Consider the following 21,181-nt stretch of genomic DNA (forward strand, 5'->3'; position numbering starts at 1 on the left):
AAAATCTTCAGGGACACCTGGCTGGCTCAGTCGATAGAGTGTGCAACTCACTCTCTCTTTTTTGTTTGTTTGTTTATTTACTTATTTTGAGAGAGAGAGAGAGAGAGAGAGAGAATATCCCAAGCAGGATCCGCACTGTCAGTGCAGAACCCTATGTGGGGCTCAGTCCTATGAACTGTGAGATCATGATCTCAGCCGAAATCAAGAGTCTGGCACTTAACCAACTGAGCCACTCAGGCACCCCAAAGCATGCAACTCTTGATGTCAGGGTTGCAAGTTCGACCCCCACGTTGGGTGTAGAGATTACTTAAACAATTAAAATCTAAATAAAATGCTAAAAAAATTAAGTATTCCTTGCAAGAATAAACAAATGAACGCGTGAACTGTCATGGAATAGACATGACCCAGCAAGTTTCATTGTAGGTTCTTGGAAAGTGTTCTGTAAAAACCCAGGGGGTCAATAGGTAGCAGCAGAAACTGGTACATTAGCTGCCTCTTTTTTTTTTTTTGTGCAGTCTAGGGATTTCCCATCTTGTATTTTGTTATTGTCTTATCATCTCATTCAAAATACAGTTCTAAAACCTCATGGCTTCTACCCAGACCAACAAGGTTTACGACACGGCACAACCAAACCCCTTCTTCCTTACCCATTTCCCAAACACACATCCACATCCACACCCACACTTAGACTTAGCAAACAAATTCCTTACAGAACACATTAAGCCAACCAAATATATAAAAATCTATATTTATAAAAAGATTAGGAGGAGTTTATGCATTTCACAAAAGGACCCTTTGCTTTGGAAAAGGATTCACCACAGGAATCCTTTAAATAACTAGTTCACTAAATGATTTTAAAATAGGACTTGGCTTCAAGCAGCTCCCCTAGAAAAAAAGAAGGCTATATTTATCAAATATCTACTTATGTTCCAGTCACTGGGCCTGTACCATTGGCTATTGTTTTATTTCCTACTGATACTCTGTGATTTAGTGAGTCGCACCAGGGATAGATCTAATTATTACGTCAGTTAATTTGTATCTTTTGAGTTTCTTTGAGCATTACAAGCCATCATATTTTTTTTCCCAGGAATAGTATAAAAATATATAACATTCTGGGGTCATTTAGTTTTGGGGGCAAGTAAATTTTACACACCACAGAACAAGAGAACTGTCACAAGAAGGGAGTGAGCTTTGAAATTAGCCGGCCTCATTTGGATTGTCACATACAAAACATGTGTTCTCGGATAGCTTCCTTGGGGGCTTATTTGAGTCTCAGCTTCCTTACTAATAAATACGAACATAATACCAGCCAGCTCAAAGTGACCAGAATTGAATAAGATGTATACTAAAGCCTAGTCCAGTGTTTGGCACATACTGGCAGCCTAAAAAAAAATGTTATTTTCTATCTTCCTTCTACAGGATATGACAGATAACACTCATTGTAAAGGCACATGAAATGCCTAAGAAAAGGAGGAAAGTATCCATTAATTACACAATCTGCATATGACACACTTACTCTGTGCCAGGCACCGTTTGAAGCTGTGGGGAGACAGTGATGAACAAGACAGACCCTGCTTCTCCTGGAGCTTCCAATTCTGGATAGGAGATACTGACAATAAACAAACTAAAAAAAAAAAAAAAAAAAACAAAAACAAACAAACCCAAAAACACTAGTGGGGAATGAGTGCTACTTAGAGAGTCAAACCCGAGTGACGTGATGGAGAGGAACTGGGTGTCTTCTGTAGGCTGACTCATCTGCCTTTCTCACGTGATACTTGACCTGCGATCTGAATAATAAGGACTAGCCAGCTGTGTGATGATCTGGGGAACAGCATTCCAGGCAGAAGGACGGCAAACAAAGTCCTTCAGGCAAGAAAAAGATCACAGAACATCGTGGCTAGAGCATAACAGGTGGGCAGGAGACTGATACTAGCTGAGGACAGAGATGAGGAGGGGTCAGATCCTTAGGGCTTTAAATGCCAAGATAATCACAGATAAAAGGCTAATCTCCCTAATATATAAAGAATTTGTAGACATTGAGAAGGTAAAGGACAACAACCCAGAAGAAAAACAGGCAAAGGGCAGAACAGACAGTTCACAAATGAGAAGAATAAATGGTTCTTATATATGTAAAAAGATGCACAACCTCATTCATAAGAAAAATACATACAAGTTAAATTACATTAAGATACCATTCTTATCCATCAGATCGGCTAAAATACTCACTTGGTGCAGCTGTGGGAAAACAGGTATTGTTGATACAAATGGTGCAACTTCATTCTGACAGAAGTGAGGTGATATCTCATTGTGGCTTTGATTTGCGCTTCCCTGATAATCAATGTGATATCATCTCACACCTGTCAGAATGGCTAAAATCAAAACACAAGAAACAAGTGTTGGCAAGGATGTGGAGAAAAAGGAAACACTTTGTGCACTGTTGGTGGGAATGCAAACTGGTGCAGCCACTATGGAAGACAGCATGGAGCTTCCTCAAAAAATTAAAACAGGGGTACCTGGGTGGGTGGCCGGTTAAGTGTCTGACTCTTGGTTTCGGCTCAGGTCATGATCTCACAGTTTGTGAGTTCAAGCCCCACATCAGGCTCCGCACTTAAGTGTGGAGCCTGCTTGGGATTCTCTCTCTACTCTCTCTCTCTGACCCTCCCCCACTTGTGCTCTCTCTGTCTCTCAATAAATAAATAAACTTAAAAAAAGAAGATGTGGTATATATACATACAATGGAATATTATTCAGCCATAAAAAGAATGAAATCTTGCCATTTGCAACAACATGGATGGATCTAGAGAGTATAATGCTAAGCAAAATAAGTCAGTTACAGAAAGACAAATACCATGATTTCACTCATCTATGGAATTTAAGGAACAAAACAAATGAACAAAGGAAAAAAGAGACAAACCAAAAAACAGAGTCTTAACTATAGAGAACAAACTGATGGTTAGCAGAGGGAAGGTGAGTGGGTGGGGGGAAATGGTGAAATATATGAATGGGCCTAAGGTACACTTACCATAATGAGCACTGAGTAATGTACAGAATTGTTGAATCACTATATTGTACACTTGAAACTAATATAACACTGGAAGTTAATTATACTGGAATTTTAAAAATAAATAAAAAATAAAATAAAAAATAATTAGGTTATAACATCCAAGTAAGCAAGAGCAAAAAAAAAAAAAAAGTAAGGTCTAACTTTAATAGTATACAATTTTATAATATTCGTTACAAGTAGAAATGCACTCATTCTGTAATTCACCTACTAACCTTTTTCCGGAACTTTACTCTTGATATATTCCTGCGTCTTGATATATTCTGTGTCTCCCTCTCTCTCTGCCCCTTCCCTGCTCATGCTCTGACTCTCTCTCTCTCTCTCTCTCTCCCAAAAATAAACATTAAAAAAAAGAAGAAGAAGAAGAAATATTCATTTGCTTGCATTTTAAGAAACATGACAAACTTGTAAAACTTAATTACCTATGGAGAAAATAGGCTGGGTAGACACGGGAGTAGGAGCCAGACTTACTAATACACACTTTTTTATATCACTTAAATTTTCAAATTATCCGAATTGTATTTTTAGTCAAAACTTAAAAATCTAAAAAGTTAAAGACACAAAAATGAATCAATGAGAAAACCTACCAATTAATCTAAGAACCAATAAAGGCTTTGATAAAGAATTTGGAGTTTATTCTAAGTGTGCTGGGAAATTGTAGAATTTTCCATGAGGGTTTGACGAGATGTAGCATATTGTGAAGTGAATGGTCCAGCAGCCACACAGGGAACAAACTGTAGCAGGACAAGAGGGATGCGGAGGTCTGTGGGTGGAGTGGGGGTTGAGGAGTGAGGGGCAGTCGTGAGGGGTCAGGATGAGTTAGACCAAAGTGCAGTCGGAAAGCCCTAGAATATGTTTTGGAAGTGAAATAGACAGCACTTGCTGATAGATAGTAACAGGTTTGTGCCATGAGCTCAGAAAGGGGTAAATAACTCACAGGTGGAGCAGTTCTGAAGGTTCTACGGAGAAAGATGTGTACCAGCAGAGCCATGAAGGACATTAGGATGCAAGGAGATGTTAACATGGTGAGAGGTCACTGTGGATGGATAGGAAGAGGGCTTGGGGCAGGGGGCAGAGGGCAGAGGGCAGAGGGCAGGCAGCAAGTGGAGGGCTCTGCCCTGCAGAGTGGGGTGGGTCTCTCTCCTAAGAGTTGCTTCCATTTTTCTCCACTGCAGCTGAGCTTAGATCCACAGGCATGAAATGATTTGAAACCAAATCCTATTTCCATGACATACTTCTCCTAATTGCTTCCTACACTTCCTGTGACTATTTCCTTGCAGAAACTAAAGAGTTTCTATCACACACATTGGCATTCTTAGAATATATTGAAAGGAAAAAATCAATCAGGCAAAATGGGGAAAATCAGGCTGGGCTAAAGATTTGTCTTTTTTGCCGTTTGCTCACAATAAGTGAATTACCTTCTCTTGGAACTGTAGTGTAATGGTGAAGAATGCTGGGTTTCCCTGGAGTCCAGGTTGGACGCTCCAGCAGATGCTTCTAATTTTAAGGCTAATTGGTAGGCTAAGAAGCTTTTTGTTTTCACCTCTCCTCTCCACTTAAGAAAAAGATTTGATAACTAGACTTCCCTCTGGAAAGACTCTTTTGTAGATACTGTACTTATCTTGAATCAAGAGCAGTGACCCTAGAAGTTTGTGTTTCTGACCAAGAAGATATTTGAAGCTCTGGTTTCCACTTTTGGAGTAGATTGTTATTATCTGGGTTGGGTTTTAACACCAACAATCCAATCTTCTCTCTCTCTCTCTTTTTAAGTTTACTTCTCTATTTTGAGAGAGAGAGAGTGAGGGAAGGGCAGAGAGGGAGAGAGAGAATCCTAAGCAGGTTCTGTGTTGGATGCCTAACCAACTGAGCCACCCAGGTGCCCCCAGTCTTCTGTCTACCCTCCCCCTTCACCAAACAAAATCCATGTGTTTTTCTCCTTTTAAAATTCAGCATTATCTCAACACTCTTGTCCAGTGCTCTGTGTTCTTTGCAGGAACTATGTCATAGGCAGTTTATGAACCAGGATGAGTAACAGACCAGCAAAAGCTGCTCCACCCAAATCACTTATGAAGACTTTCAGCTCTGGATTTTTGATCCATCAAGTGGGAGGAACCAAGTTGGATTTTAAAGCTGAGAAATTCTTGCCCATCCTTCTTGTACAGATGGTGTGCTGTGGTCTATAAAAGGATCATGTTCTGGGGCTTCTGAGCTGCAAGAAAATATTAAGAACATGTTAATAAAAAAGAAAGCAGAAAATGGCTGAGATGTAAGTGTGTGTGTGCATGTGTGTGTGTGTGTGTGTGTGTGTGTGTGTGTTTGTACTCACATTCCCGACCCTCATTTCTTTTTAAGTGACGATAGAATTCATTTCAGTCATGTGGATCTACCTTGAAAGTTTTTTTTTTTTTTAATGAAATCTCAGAGGCAGTAATTGGAGAAGGTCTTTAAAAATCAATTTAAGCTATGACATTCTACAGAAAGAGAGGTGATATCATATGACCTTTAAGTGTGAAATCAAATCTACATAAAGGGCAGTGTTCATTCCTCTGAAAAAGTTGAGATAGAACTTTAGACACAAATGCAGCTAACATGTCAAAACTCAAACTTTAGATCATCAATGACATCTATAAAATTTAAACTAGCTACTTGCCCATTTTTAAACACATTGCATTAGGAAGAACAATGCTCTATATAGGTTTGGCTTGCTCTGAAACAAATAAGACATCTGCATTTGTCTTGAAAATACCAACTAGGGGCGCCTGGGTGGCTCAGTCGGTTAAGCGGCCGACTTCAGCTCAGGTCACGATCTTGCAGTCCGTAAGTTCGAGCCCCGCGTCGGGCTCTGGGCTGACGGCTCAGAGCCTGGAGCCTGCTTCCGATTCTGTGTCTCCCTCTCTCTCTGCCCCTCCCCCGTTCATGCTCTGCCTCTCTCTGTCTCAAAAATAAATAAAAAAACGTTAAAAAAAATAAAAAATAAATTAAAAAAAAAACCCAACTAGTAATATTTCTTCTTTACAGAATTATAACATTCACAAGTGGAAGAAATCAACACTTTATAAATGGTGTTTGATATTAATTATTATAATTATATACTTATAATATTAATTATTCTATAAGTATTTATGGGGAGGGGAGGAAGATGAGGAGTAACAGAAATGCATTTTTGTCTTAGTTAGCTTGGACTGCTATATCAAGTACCATAGACTGGGTGGCTTAAACAACATTTCTTTCTCACAGTTCTGGAGGCTAGAAGTCCAGGATCAAGGTGCTGGCAGATCTGGTATCTGGTGAAGGCCACTTCCTGCCTTGTAGATGTCTATCTTCTCATCATATCCCATGAGGGAGAGAGGAAGCAAGTTTTCTCCTTTCTCTTCTTATAAGGGCACTAATCTCATCATGAGAGCTCCACCTTCATGACCTGGTTACCTCCCAAAGGCCCATCTCCAAATAGCATCACACTGGAGATTAGGTTTTCAACATATGAACATATGGAAGGAGACAAATATCTAGTCCATAGTGTTCCACCCCTGGCCCCTAAATCCATGCCCTTCTCGCATGCCAAATATATCCATTCCAGCCCAACAGACCCCTAAGTTCTCATTCCAGCATCAATTCATTCCAGCATCAAAGGTCCAAAGTCTCATCTAAATATCATCTAAATCATATATGAGTGTGAAATGAAGTAGGTATGACTCATCCTGAGGCAAAATTCTTCTCCAGTTGTAAACCTGTGCAACCAGACAAGTTATGTACTTCCAAAATACAACAGTGGGACAAGCATGGGTAGACATTCTGAAGGGTAGCAGAATACACCACCCAGAATATGTCTGTAGGAGCTCAGGACATGCCACCCCAAAATGTGCCACTTTGGTACATTGATTATTTCGAGTTGTAGTTTTGTGAAAAACAGCAGGTGCAGGAAAGGGCTTTCTTTGCACTCCCTCTTATCAGGCTAAAGACAGACCTTCTAAAAGTAACCCAATTGTCATAAATACTCTTCCTGGGAATTTTATCAATCAGGGAAGATTGACTCATCATAGGAGAGGAGACCAGAAAATTGACACCACACCCAACTTTGTCACAAACTATCAAAGCTCTCATCTAGCCTTCTAAGGGCCCATTCATCTTCCATAAAAGCCATTCACTCCCCTGTAAGAGGCCTATTATCACCCCTCCCCTTTCCCTATTAAGATGATATTTAATCTTGAATTCTAAAGCCACCTCCTTAAGTTACTCATTTTTTTGCTGGGCGTCTCCCATGTATAGATGAGGTATACATGTTAATAAACGTGTTTGTTTTCCTCTGGTATGTTATGTCTTTTATTATAGTGGTTGCAGCTAAGAACTCAGAAAGGTGGAGGGAAATTTATTTTCCTCCCCTCAAATTCCCATTCCAAGAGGGAGAAACAGGAAAGAACAAACAGGTGACAGGTCTCAAGCAAGTCCAAACCCTAGCAAGAAAAATTCCTAGATCTTAAGGCTTGAGAACAATCCTCTTTGGCTTGATGCTCTGCCCTCCAGACCCATTTGGGTAACAACATCACCCACCCTCTGGCTAAACCGTGTGGAACCGTGAAAAATATCAGATAGGCCCAATATTAATCAAATGTTTGTTTTTCAGACTTTTTCCCCTAAATGTTTTTAAATAACAGGAAAAAAAATCAGATCTGGTTTTTTTACAAGGAAAATCAGACAACCTATATGTCTTATTATGGGTCACAGAATCCTTTAAGAATCTAATGAAAATGACTAGTTGTTGTATGTTAAGGTCCCAATGAATTAGATCTCTTTCTGATTTATCTGTTTGAGTAATCTATTTAACTCTTTTTATGCTACTACCATAATATTCTTATTATAAGATTTTATACTAAATGTTAACATCTGCTAAGGCCAAATCACTCTCACGATTCTTTTTCAAAATCTTAATCCAACAGGAAATAAATGAACTGTTTAATAAAAGCTTCTGGTAAAACTGAGTAATCATCTGAGGAAAACAAAAATAGACCTCTATCCTGATATCATCACAAAAATATGGAATAAAGATCTAAATTTTAAAAATAAATTAACACAAGAATTAGCATTTAACTTTAGTTAGAACCTAAGCACGACAGGAAACCCAGAAGCCAAAAGGAAAAGACAGAAATATTCAACTACATAAAATTAAACACTTTATTTTGGGAATATTCATTATAAGCAGGATGAATGAGAAAACCATCATGGATTAGGAAAATATTTGTCATACGTGATGTGTGATAGATCATATCACCAATATGGAAATTATTAAGAAAATACAACTCAGTAGAAAAATGGGCAAAGGAAATGTTAATGTATAGAAGGACCTGGGAAAGACTAATAATTTTATAACTTAAACCTCACTGGCAATGGGGTACGTAGCTGGCTCAGTTGGTAGAGCATGTGACTCTTGATGTTGAGGTTGTGAGTTCAAGCCCCGTGCTGGGTGTAGAGCTTACTTTAAAAATAAGTGGCAGGGGGTGGGGGGTGGGGGCAGTGCTTGGGTGGCTCAGTCTGTTAAGTGAAAGGCTCTTGGTTTTGGCTCAGGTCATGATCTCACAGGTTCATGAGTTCAAGCCTCACTTCGGGTTCTGCCGCAGCTGGCAGAGCAAAGCCTGCTGGGGATTCTCTCTCTCTCTCTCTCTCTCTCTCTCTCTCTCTCTCCCCTCCCCCCCCACGCCCTGTCCCTCCCCTGCTTGCGATAGCTCTGTCTCTCTCAAAACAAAGAAAGCTTAAAACAAAACAAACTCACTGGCAGTGGGGATAATGCAAATTCAAACAACGTGACATAATTTTTCAACTATCAGATTGGCCAAATTCAAAGTACGTAATGCTGGTAACAATAATAGTAGATGATATTTTTTTAAATTTTTTTTTAACGCTTATTTATTTTTGAGACAGGGAGAGATAGAGCATGAATGGGGGAGGGTCAGAGAGAGAGGGAGACACAGAATCTGAAACAGGCTCCAGGCTCTGAGCTGTCAGCACAGAGCCCGACGGGGGGCTCGAACTCACAGACCACGAGATCATGACCTGAGGTGAAGTCAGACGCTTAACCCACTGAGCCACCCAGGCGCCCCTAGATGATATTTATTAAAGTGATTAGCATATCCTGAATACTTTATGTGGATTTATATCATTTAATATTTATGACGATGCTAAGAAATAGATTTCTCTTAAATTAAGGAAAAAGCTCAGCTAGCAAATGGCAGGTCCAAGATTTAAACCCAGGTAGTCTGATGCCCAGAGCCCAAGCTCTGTTTCATGTGTCCAGTGCTGATGGGAAGGCTGTGGCAGTGTGATTTGCTACAACTGTTAGAGAAAGTAATGTGGTAATAGGTATGAATATTAAAAAAACTCATTCCTTTTGACCTGCCATCCCCCAGACAAAAGAATCACCATGATCTGGTATTACTGATTCTTTGATTACTGATTCTTTGATCTGGTATTACTGATTCTTCAGTAGAACTTACTTGTAAAACCATCTGAGTTTGGCAGTGTTTTTTTTTTTAATGTTGTTTTTAAATTTTACTCTGTTTTGTTGTAAGTAGATTTTAAACCATTGATTTTTCTTAATGGTTAAATGTATTTCCTATTTTCTGTTGCTTCTTGAATGGATTTTGGCAAATTAGTTTTTTCCAGGAAATCATTCATGCCATCTTCTAAGCTGTGGCCTCCCAGTTCCTGATCTACCCCTTTCTTCCTGGTATTGGAACTGAGCAAACCCCTGCCAACTGCAAGTTCCAACAGTCCTCAGCCCCAGGGATGTAATTCTTCCTACATTTATTAATTCAGTGTCCTCTTTTTACCTTTCCAGCCACCTGACACCCGCTTAACCAATTCCTTATGTTAATTTCTCTGTATTGAAATACCCAGTGTGGTTTCTGTTCCTCCAACAAGGGCCCCAACAGCACATCACCAGGAAGTAAGTATTCAAACTTCTTAAAATGAAGCTGTTTATCTTGATTCCTTATTTATTAAAATCTCTGCAGAATCTTGTTTTGTCCTCTTTCATTCCTAACACATGTGTCTATTTTTCTTAATTTTTATCTATCTCTAGTAATCTTTCAATTACTAGTTTTTGAAACTTTTCTTAACTTGCTATACTGGATATGCTTCCATTTTTAACATTTTCCCCCCAATGCAAGCATTTTACAGGTATAAATTTCTTCTAAATTACTGCTTTGGCTGCATGCTTGAATTCAGTACTTTCATTATTTTTCAAATCTATGTATTTCCCAATTTCTAATAAGAGTACTACTCTGAGTCATGAATTATTTAGGAGTTAAAAAATTTCCAAATCTATTGAGTATTTTTATTTTATTTTTTAATTTTACTTATCTATTTTTGAGAGGGAGAGTGCAAGTGAGGGAGGGGCAGAGAGAGAGGCGGAGAAAGAGAATCCCAAGCAGGCTCTGCACTGTCAGAACAGAGCCTGACCCGGGACTCAAACTCAGAAACTGAATTGTGACCTGAGCAGAAATTCTTAATTGACTAAGCCCACAGTTCCCCCTGTATTGAGTATTTTTAAATTATCCTTTTCTTATTGATTTCTAAACTACTTGAGTTGTGGTTAAAAAACTTGACCAGTATAATTAAGTTCTGTGGTATTTGCTATGAATTCCGTTATGGTCTAATAGTAGTCCATTTTTGTAAATATTCTGTATGCACAAAATTCTCAAATTTGGGGGTGCAGGATTCTATGTATATGGCCATTAGATCAAACTTAATTGCATTGTTCAAATCTTCCATATCCAGATCTTTGTGATTTATGAACTTCTGAAAGTATTATGTTAAAATCTACTGATGGTACGCTGTTACTTTGTTTGCTTTACAGCACTAGAATTTAAGGACATATGTAAAGATATTAATAGCAGCAGAGTATCTTCGCAAAACCCTAAAAATAACACTTCTAAATGTCAATCACCAGTGAATTGGCTAATTGTATGAGATATTATACAGCCATTAAAAAGCATGAATTTGTTCTAGGTCTATTAACCTTCGTATGTTTGAGTTAGAAAAAAGGCTCTTGGAGTGCCTGGGTGGCTCAATTGGTTGAGCATCTGACTCTTAATTTCTGCTCAGGTCATGATCTCACGGTTTGTGGGTTTGAGCCCCGAACAGGCTCTGCACTGACAGTGTGGAGCCTGCTTGGGATTCTCTCTCTTCCTGCCCCTCCCCTGGTCATGCTTGCTCTCTCTCTCTCTCTGTCTCTCTCTCTCAAAATAAATAAATAACAAATAAATAAACTTTAGGAAAAAGAAAAAAGAAAAAAGGCTGTTAACATCACTTCCTCCAGAGAGGTGCCTGCCTGGGAAAGAGCATTAACAACTTTGCTTTATTTTACCACCTACAATGACCATGCTTTACTTTGGCAATTTAAGGAAAGTCTAGTAAAAAAAAGTGATGATCAGCACACACAAAACCTGATAGGAAGATATGCCATGTGAAAACAGCAAGTCACAAATGCTATGATACAATCTTACGCGTTACAGTGACATGTACATGTTGATACGAACATAAGGAAATGCCTGGGAATACACAATAAATCAGTATTACCACCTTTAAGTGTGAGAATTATGGGGGCTGCTTCACTGCTACATGTCTATATTATTTGCATTCATTTTATACATGTAAATTAATTGAATGTGCAGGAAAAAATTTGAGAGGATGCAACTATAAAATGGCTATGGACCAAAAAAACCCCACAAAACAAAAAACAAAAAACAAACAACAACAAAAAACCCCACAACAACAAAAAGCCCAGACACATCAATGCAAAATTTTACATACAATTTCAGGTAGTTAATAGAATCTCGGAAGCTAATCTATGGATTGCCTAGGTTTCTGCTCCCCACTTTAACGGCAGAAAAATTATTTGATCTGCCAATTTCTCCATCCTCTGAGAAGCGCTGGCTCCAGGACACAATACTGATCTGGAAAGTGGCTGGACTCTCTTCTGTAATGAGGACTTCGACCTCACTGGAGTGAAATGCTACTTAAGCCCCTCACCTGCTCCTGCTCTGTGGACACCTACCTGTGTGAAGTGTTGGGGAGAGGGGGATACTGGCCTCAATACCATTTGGGTCTGTTTGCAACCACCTAATTTCACTAACTCTCAAAAGGGGAGGAGAAGGTAGGGACATGTGACAGCAGTTTGTAAACATATATTCGATATCATAATTTAATCCTTAATAGGAAAAAACCAAGCTGTTGTTTTCATGACACAAATGTCTAGTGGGGGGTATGCCACATAGAAATTGAGCTTCCGAGAGGTGAAGGAAGTTTCTGGGAAGGTAGGCAGATTATTCTCCTTAAGCCATACTTAGGAGGTTGAACTTTATTCTGAAAGCAAGTGGGGGAACTACTTAAAGGCTTTAATTGGAAAGTGACATGATTTGAGCCTTTTTTCATTTCTTTTGGTTGCATAGTGGAGAAAGAATTAGGGGGTAGCAAATCTGAAGTCTGCATACCAGTTAGGCTGTTGCAGTAATTCAGTTTTTTAAAAAAAATTTTTTAAGTTTATTTTTGAGAGAGACAGAGTGCAAGGGGAAGAGGGGCAGAGGGAAACAGAGAGAGACACAGAATCTGAAGCAGGCTCCAGGTTCTGAGCTGTCAGCACAGAGCCTGATGTAGGGCTCGAACCCACAAACTGTGAGATCATGACCTGAGTTGAAATTGGACGCTTAACCAACTGAGCCACCCAGGTGTCCCTGCAGTAATTCAGTTTAAGAGATAATGGGCCTTGGATTCTGGGTAACAGCAGCAGGAGTAGAAATAAGCAGGTGATTTGGAGAAAGAGATACTCTAGAGGTTCAATAAACTTGGACTTATTAATTCGTGGGAAGCCAGAGAGGAGTCAAGTTAGACTTCCAGATTTCTGGCTTGGGCAGCTAAAAGGTGGTGGTGGTAGTGCCATATCCATAGAGAATGCTGGAAGCAACACTGAGGTATTTGGAGATCCAAATACATATTTTCCCATTCCTTGGCTCTAGGAGATGGACAGAAAGGCCAGGAATGGATTCAGGGCCCGACATCCACTTCTGGGTCTCCCACCATGTTTTTCCAAGAACAGAGACAGCTCCTGCTGTCTACTTCCTCAGGTCTGTCCATTCTTTCCCTCTGTTCTACTGAGCTAGGGTTTTCTCTTAGCCTTTTCCCTCCCGACTCCTCACCAACACAGTTGGAGCAGATGATACATTTAGAACAAAGTCACAAGGAAAAAGTTATGTCATCCTGAGGGTAGAATTTAATGATGATAAAACAAGACACACATTAATAAATTGATATGTATCTTTTTTATTATGCACAGATAAAGGACTTAAAACTGTGGTTATCAAAACTATACATCTAAGCATGTTCATAAAATTGCCAACACATTGAACAGAGAAAAGAATACAACAGGGGTGTTCAAACTGGCCACAGGGATTTTAAGGGTACTCTTTTTACCCTGATAGATGAAACACAGCAACAAAATCAGGCTCACTCAGGAAAACCCAGAAGAAACAAGCATTGTTTTTGGAAACTGATAATAGTCCTTTTTAGAAAAACATCTGTCAGTTTCATGAACAACCCCCAGATAACACAAACAGGAAAAAGGTCACACACACACAATTCGCCCAACCAAATGTGCTCTGTTACCACAACCATCACTCACACCATGAGGTAGTTACTGTACGAAATGACCAGCACGCATGTGCGCACCCCCCCCACACACTCACAACCACGCCCCCTACAGAACACACACAGAACATGGGTTTACAGTCTTATCACAGACAAGGAAAAGACCATTTTTGTTTGTTTGTGTAGACAATGCTCTAGAAGCAGCTCAGACAGAAGACACCTCTGGCTTTAAAAACAGAGGAACTGCTGGTGAACACCACCACATAGTGAAAAGCTATAAGGTATCCCACAGACACTCTGCCTGGGGAGTTTGGAGCATTTCAACAATAGCTTTGGCTTGGTCAAACACAACAAAAATGATCTCTGTGAATTAGAGTGTAGCCGGAAGAAGTAACGAAAGACTTTGTAGACAGAAGCATTTAACTGGAATATAACAACAGCTTTAAGGAAACTTGCAGAACTTGTTATAAACTAGAGCTTGTACTTTGTATTGAAACTGTGAAGTATGAAGTGATTAGAAATGCTGTAATACAAAACTGGGGAGAGAACACTTTTTTTAAAAAAACATTTTTTAGAAACATTTCTGAGATACTTAATTAATGACATTCACTCTCCAGTGAACATGGGACCGGGATTATTATCAACACAGATTTCTTGATCTGAATAATACTTCTGACAGTAAGACCCAAACAATTAAAAGGTGATTTTTTTTCCTTCTCTTTCTTTTAAAATCTTTTGGTTTGCATCCATAAATTTGTAAATTAATTTTAAATTATTTATAAAATCATTGGCAATGTAGCATCTCTCTCAAAAATATACATTTAAATATAATCATCACAAAAGGTTTTAACCCTGTCCATCTAAAGAACTGGATCTGTTTAATACCTCTTAATAGATGATTTTGTTTTTAAGAGGATGGAAAGGGTTTTTTAAACAGCAAAGAACTGATCAAAAGAATTCACAGTAACTGAAATTAAACATTTCATATGGAGTAATTTAAATTTATCTAAAACACTTAAATATATCTTTATACACACATTTTTGTAGTAAAATATAGCTATATGTGACTTAAAGACTCTAGTCTTCTTTGAAGACATCTTTAAACTTTTTTATACATAGAATATGCTAAAACAATACATTCTGCTGAAGGTTAGGCAAAGCGCATTATTTTCAAACACAGGTAGCATAATCTAGGTCCTCCACTCTGATACCCTTATGTTAAAAAATTAACTGAAGGAAATCAATTCTCTAATCTCGTATCTTCATTTGTATGTGGAAATCTGCAAAATTTTCAATAAATCAATGCAGGCAGCCTGGAAATCTTAGCCCTCAAGTAATCTGTTCTGGTTAATATTATGCAGATTGAATATCTATACTTATCAAATCAGAGTATTATTCTATGATTGGATGATATGTCTATCATATCAGTGACCAACATGACAGATCAGTATCATATCAATGACTGTCAGTATCTCCACCTACTTGGGGGCTGACAGACACTGCCCTCAGGTCTTTAGGGTTCCATTCAGAGAACCAGGCACAACTTCCTTATTTTAAGGGCAGTGAGATTCACTTATGAATATTTTGGAGTAGAAGCTAGCCTGTTCTTTCTGTAGGATTTGGAGTCATTTGGGGGAGAATTCTGGAAGAAGATGAATATTTCTTTGCAACGAAGCTATTCTCAGTAGTAAATGAATTGGCATGGCAACTTTCCTCGGCCTTCTTTTTTAACACAGACTATCAGTTGAGCTTATTTTAGCTGCAAAGTGGCATGATATTATTCCATTTTAATGAAATCCATCTCAAATCCTTTTTTGAGGTTGGAATATATTTAAGGCAAGAGAACTAAAGCAGTCCACACGAGTGCCCTTTTCCAGATCTCAGCACTTTCTTGGCAGAATCGGTGACACTGTTCAGATAACCAACCAGAAACCAACAGGATCTGCCGTGCATTTGCACGAACAAGAGCTTCGTTTTTCACAAAAGGGTCTATTAACAAGGTTGACACGTTTTGAGTGGAAACACTAATTCTCCCAAATACACTTAAGTTGCAACTCTGAAGACACAGGGTCTTTTAAAAAGGGGAATGAATTTTCTCTTTTCCAATGGAGAAAACAAATGTGCCAGATGACATGGTCTATACCTGTACTTGCATATATATTACTGTGCAAATTCCTCTCCAACTTTAAAACTAAATTTGCCCCAATTTATAATTTTTCTCAGAACGCAATGTCATAAATGGGGACAAACATGCAGTCCCAGATTTTGGCCATTTTCTATTTCTATATGCTTATGAAGCAATACAAACTTTGCATTAAGACATTTTTGCAGTCGGTGTGCGAGTGTGGGACAGGGGGGAGCAGGTAAGGTTATCAGCACTGGTTTTGGCCCAGGGCCCTACCCTAGAAAGGAATGTTGTTGCGATGTGTGTCAGGGTGCAGTCCCTGAGGGCGGCACCCATCAAGTGGACAACATCAGCCCCCAGAGGGTGTGACAGCAAAGTGAGAAGTGTGCGTCCAGAAGGTGCAAATTAGACACGGAGGAACACACTGAGAAAATCTTGAAGTATTTCTTGTGTTATACATCTTGGTTCAGTTATACAAGGCTCTTTGGCCATATCTCCTCACTGGTCCTACTGTCTGGTTATCATCCTCTCACCAACTCCTCGAGTCAGGGTAAATCTCGGGGCCCCAAATTATGGACAGTCTTACCTGGACAAAGCAGCATTTTGAAAACTGGCACGTGTTTCACATTGAAAACCCCCAAGCCCGGGCAGGGCTGGTGGAGAAGGCCACCACCTTGGCTTTCTCACAGGAGTTCTAGTGTGTTACAGAAGCCCAGGGGGCACACGTGTATTAGCCCTGGGCGGGGGAGGAATACAACAGGTGGCCTGCGTGTTGGAATTCACTCTCTCTCCGCAATGGCACCGCGCTGCTGCCTTCCGGCGCGGACACGCGGGGCGGGCGGGAGGCCGCCGGTCCCCTCCGGGCGGAGGCGGGGAGCTAGGCTGCGCTGCTGCTGGAGCAGGGCGTGCTCTGCGTGCTGCCGATGCTGTGCGCCGCGCTGCTGTTCTCCGAGGCCGGCGGGGAGGTGGGCACTTGCTGCCTTCCTGCCGTCTGCCCTGCGGTTAATGAAGAAAAGGGACGAAGAAACACGCGTGTTACGTGTGCGCATCCGTGACAAGGCCAGTTATTTCCCCCCCTTTGCTGTTCTATCTGATGTTTCTCTCCTCCGGGGCAGAAGCAGGTAGACCAGGCCTTACACAGAAAGTGGTCCTGTTTGTTGGTGTTTTGTTTTGCCTGGTGAAAAGAGAACTGTTTACAAGCTGACCTATGATAGGCAGTGTTAGTGGCTAAGACTCTGACAGATGACAATAAATCCCCGGGATTTCAGTGCCCAGGACCTTTGAAGAAACCGCCACCATTGGTACCAACTGACCAGCCCCTGTATTCGGGACACACAGCCTATCTCTTCTCATAAAGATACAGTCAGGTTTGGAGGATGAGACCTTTATTTATTTATTTATTTATTTATTTATTTTATTAAAAAAAAAAAAGTTTTAACATTAATTTATTTTTGAGAGACACAGAGAGAGCACGAGCAGGGGAAGGGCAGAGAGAGAGAGAGAGAGAGAGAGAGAGAGAGAGAGAGAGAGAACAGACTCGGAAGCAGGCTCCGGGCTCTCTCTGCGCTGTCAGCACAGAGCCTGACAGGGGGCTCAAACCCCCAAACCATGACACCATGACCTGAGACCAAGTCACGTAACTGACTGAGCCAACCCGGGCACCCCAAGAGGGTGAGACCTTTAAACTGTACTGAGAGAGGTCTGTAGTACGGGGGCCTTTTTCTGAATATACTTGCTCAAAATGGGGGTGGTGAGCCTAGATTTTGCCCGAGCTACAGCACAGCCAAGTGCTGTGCGGCCCATGAACACAACCCAGCTGAGAAATGGAGGCAGGACAAGCCTGCTCTTGGAAAAACCTTTTGGGAAAGGAGTTTAGCTGTTGGCACACAGGGAACTGTGGTTGCCTGGGAACAACCTCCTCCATCCTGCAGTTCACTGGGGGTGCAGTGAGAATATCTCCTAACACATTAAGCATCCCACTTTTCATTACGCATCCCACTTTTCATTACACATCCCACTGAATTTTAGCTAAACCCATTCCTTGTGCCAAATGTGCAATGCTTTGGAGGAGGAGGAAACCCTGGGTCACCCACACACATGGTTTGCATTTAGCACTTGCAAAAGGCCCTAGAGTGAAGTCTTTTCTTCAGCGAAACTGGTCTCAGGGCAGCCCTCAAAAAATGGCTCTGTGTAGGGAAAAGGGATCAATGCTCTCCAATGAAAAACACTGCATTTTCTCTGAAAAGTCAGAGCATAAACTTAATAATCTTCTGGTCAGCAGTCGCCCTCTTCTAATGTTGGAAGCCCCAGAGGGCCAGCTCTGTTTATGAATGAGCCTCCTCTTTCCCGGTCCTGCTGAAATACACAGCTATCAGCCAGAGAGATAAGCAACCCTCTGCCTGCTTCATTAAAACAAAACACACAGAGCAAAGGCTCGACTCCTCAAGGGCGGGATCTCAGCCTGTTACTTCCATTCCCTTTCTGGGGCCCCTCAAAGGACTCTGCCAAAAGAGCAGCTCTGCAAAATGTAGAACCCGTTCGTGCCTTCGCGTCTGGTTACAGCTTCCCCTGTCACCCATTTTACAAACCACACAACTACAGCACACATTTTTGCATCAACCTCAGGGCATTTGTGTGCTTGCTGCATTGTTTGGCCCGTGCTGTCTTTCCTCTGATTATCTTTTCTTCCGGGACTGGTGGGATAGAGAGAGGATAGGGGGCCAATATTCCTCAGAGGCAGAGAAACTGTATTTCCACTCTTCTTGGTTTTTTTAGGCAATCTATATTTTGGACGTTCCCCAGCATTACCCTCTGCCCTTCATGTATGTATGTAATTAAAGATCTGGAGAAGTTTGCCTCCATGACAGTGACTTTCTGCCAGAAATTCACTTTCCCCAGAGTGGGAGCTTATTTCTAGAAGGAAATCAAATCTCTTAGCTATTCTGATGTCAAAAAAACAAAACAAAACAAAAACCCCCAAACAAACAAAAAACCCAAAGCCTCCAGGGACCCAAACAACTTGTGATATACTTTAAAAATTCAGCTCCCTTAAACCCACATGTTGATCCACACCCAGCTGCATTGTTATGCTATTAGAAGGACTGATGGGGCCGTGCATGAAGCACATTTTTGCAACACTTTTCTCCATTTAAAAAGAAAAGCAGCAGGAATCAACACTCCACCTTCCCTTTTTGGCTCACCTGGACTTCATTTGTTCAGCCTGATAGCAGCTAAAGCAAGGTGGCCTTGCCTCATTTATTGACAGTGAGCAAGTCTGTCTCATCCAGAATTGGACACGGGCTTGATTATTCAGAGTCAGGAAAAGTGCCAATACTACTCCCTGCCCAGGAAGTATGAGTACTTGCTTTCTGATGTCTGTTTGCTGAATGTAATTTGTTGGCATGCCAGTTGATTTTAATCAGTGCCCATTAAAAAGGTCTTTCAGCTTCCAGTTTTGGAAACTCTTGTGCTAACGCAAAACACTGTCTAAAATGAAAACTCAAGCAAAGCCAAACAAAGAAGCCCCCTCTCCTCTCAAGATTGCAGGATGTATTTCACCACGGTGGACAAGTCAACTTAACCTAATTATCTACTGACCTCGAAGTAGCTACACCTGTGGTGAACGTTGCAAAACATACAGACTTGTGGAATCACTATGCTGGACACCTGACCTAATGTGACACTGTGTGTCGGCTATACTTCAGGAAAAAAAATGAGGAAAAAAAAAAAAGCCAATCTACTGACTTTGAGCCAATAATGTGCCAAGCCAAGGAGAATCTTTGTCTGAGAATCTGCTCAGAAATACTGAAAGTACTGTTTTTAGAAATATTAAAAATACCTTCTCCTACTGTGGTGGCTATTTTCACATGGATGAGATTTCTCTCACGTTGTTAAAAGCTTTTACCTTCTTTAAAAAAAATTTTTTTAATGTTTATTTATTTTTGAGAGAGCGAGTGAGCGAGCAAGCATGAGTGGGGGAGGGGCAGAAAGAGAGGGAGACACAGAATCTGAGCCAGGCTCCAGGCTCTGAGCTGTCAGCACAGAGCCCAACGCGGGGCTCAAAGTCACAAGTTGCGAGATCATGACCTGAGCCAAAGTCGGAGACTTAACTGACTGAGCCACCCAGGCGCCCCAAAAGCTTTCACCTTCTGACAAATTACGACAAGGATTTTTTTGTTGTCAGATGAAAGTGGTGCGACAGAAACAGTCACCCTGAGAAACAAAAGTCTGATGTGCAGATGCTTCTGCTTAAAAAGCCAATGGAGTTCCCCTGGGTTTTCTGAGATGGGCCCTTTGGCTTTCTGCTCTCTATCACAGTGACCTCTGATTTCTTGGAGCACTAACTCGTAACATATCCCTTGGGTGACTAATACAACCACCCTACTTCCGGAGAAGAAGGGCAGGGAGGACCCCAGAGCTAAGCAGAATAGGCCCACTTAGCAAATGTAAGGAATTGAAGGAAGGATCCTTACTCATGAACATCATAGTTGGCCATCAGGAGAAATGTGTTCAGTCTTCACGCTTTGCTCCTAAAATTTCAAACCCCACTAAGGAAGCGAGATGTGGGGAGGAAGGACAGTAGAGGAGGAGGCCTTTGGAAGAGGGTGTATTAGAAATAATTCCACCCAGTTCACATATTTGCCTGTGGCTGAGCCAAGATGTTGCCAGAGATGCTTTCAGAAACAGAAAAATATATTTCTTAAGGGATAATCTGTTTTATTTCTTTAGCTTGGCATGGAGTTGTCCAGATCTGATTTCCTGCCACCTCTTTGGCAGTCTACTTTACAACTGGATTCTTATCTCTGCATCTTGCAGCATGGCAGGTCCTGGGGAAGAAACTTCATCTCAGAAAGATGTGAATAACTTGGAGAGGCTCCACGGGGAAACAACAACAGAAGAATTTTAAAGAAAGGTGAGAGGAATCTCAATTATTTAGCCCAAAGGAGAATGTTTGCAAATATCACCCAAAGAGGATTATTATAAAGAAGAGCAGACAGCTGTGCTTTATCTCTCTTGAGGGCAGAACATGAGGAAATGAGTTTAAATGGTAGCACTAAGGATTTAGGTCACAGAGAAAAGAACTTGCTGATTATGGGGATTGGTTAGTTATAAGGGGAATTTATGGAATCTCTTTCTTGGAAGACACTTAAGCATTGGATTGAAAACCATATGCCTGGGGATGGCTTAGCTTTAATATTACTTGATGCTGGAAAGAAAAAGATACTGTCTGCAAGGCCTATGTGTTGGTTGTAATTATGGACCAGTCAATGTCTCAACCTCCTGATATCCTAATTGTAATTATTTTACAAGCTTGCTCCCGTAAGGATAGTGAACTAGATAGACTACCTTTAGTTTATAGA

The 21,181-nt window shown here is 40.7% G+C and overlaps 1 protein-coding gene across 2 annotated transcripts in view; it reads right to left on the bottom strand.

The window, feature by feature from the left end:
- Positions 1-13,352: 13,352 nt before the first annotated feature.
- Positions 13,353-21,181, bottom strand: part of TGFBR3 (transforming growth factor beta receptor 3) — a 208,929-nt gene continuing 201,100 nt past the window's right edge. For both annotated transcript variants that reach the window (XM_042952796.1, XM_042952795.1), the window contains one exon: positions 13,353-16,817. In XM_042952796.1, coding sequence (XP_042808730.1) covers positions 16,699-16,817 — 119 coding nt within the window. In that variant the 3' untranslated portion in view covers positions 13,353-16,698. The remainder of the gene's footprint in view (positions 16,818-21,181) is intronic.

This window comes from Panthera leo, chromosome C1 (genome assembly GCF_018350215.1).
Source record: "Panthera leo isolate Ple1 chromosome C1, P.leo_Ple1_pat1.1, whole genome shotgun sequence".
Lineage (NCBI taxonomy): Eukaryota > Metazoa > Chordata > Mammalia > Carnivora > Felidae > Panthera > Panthera leo.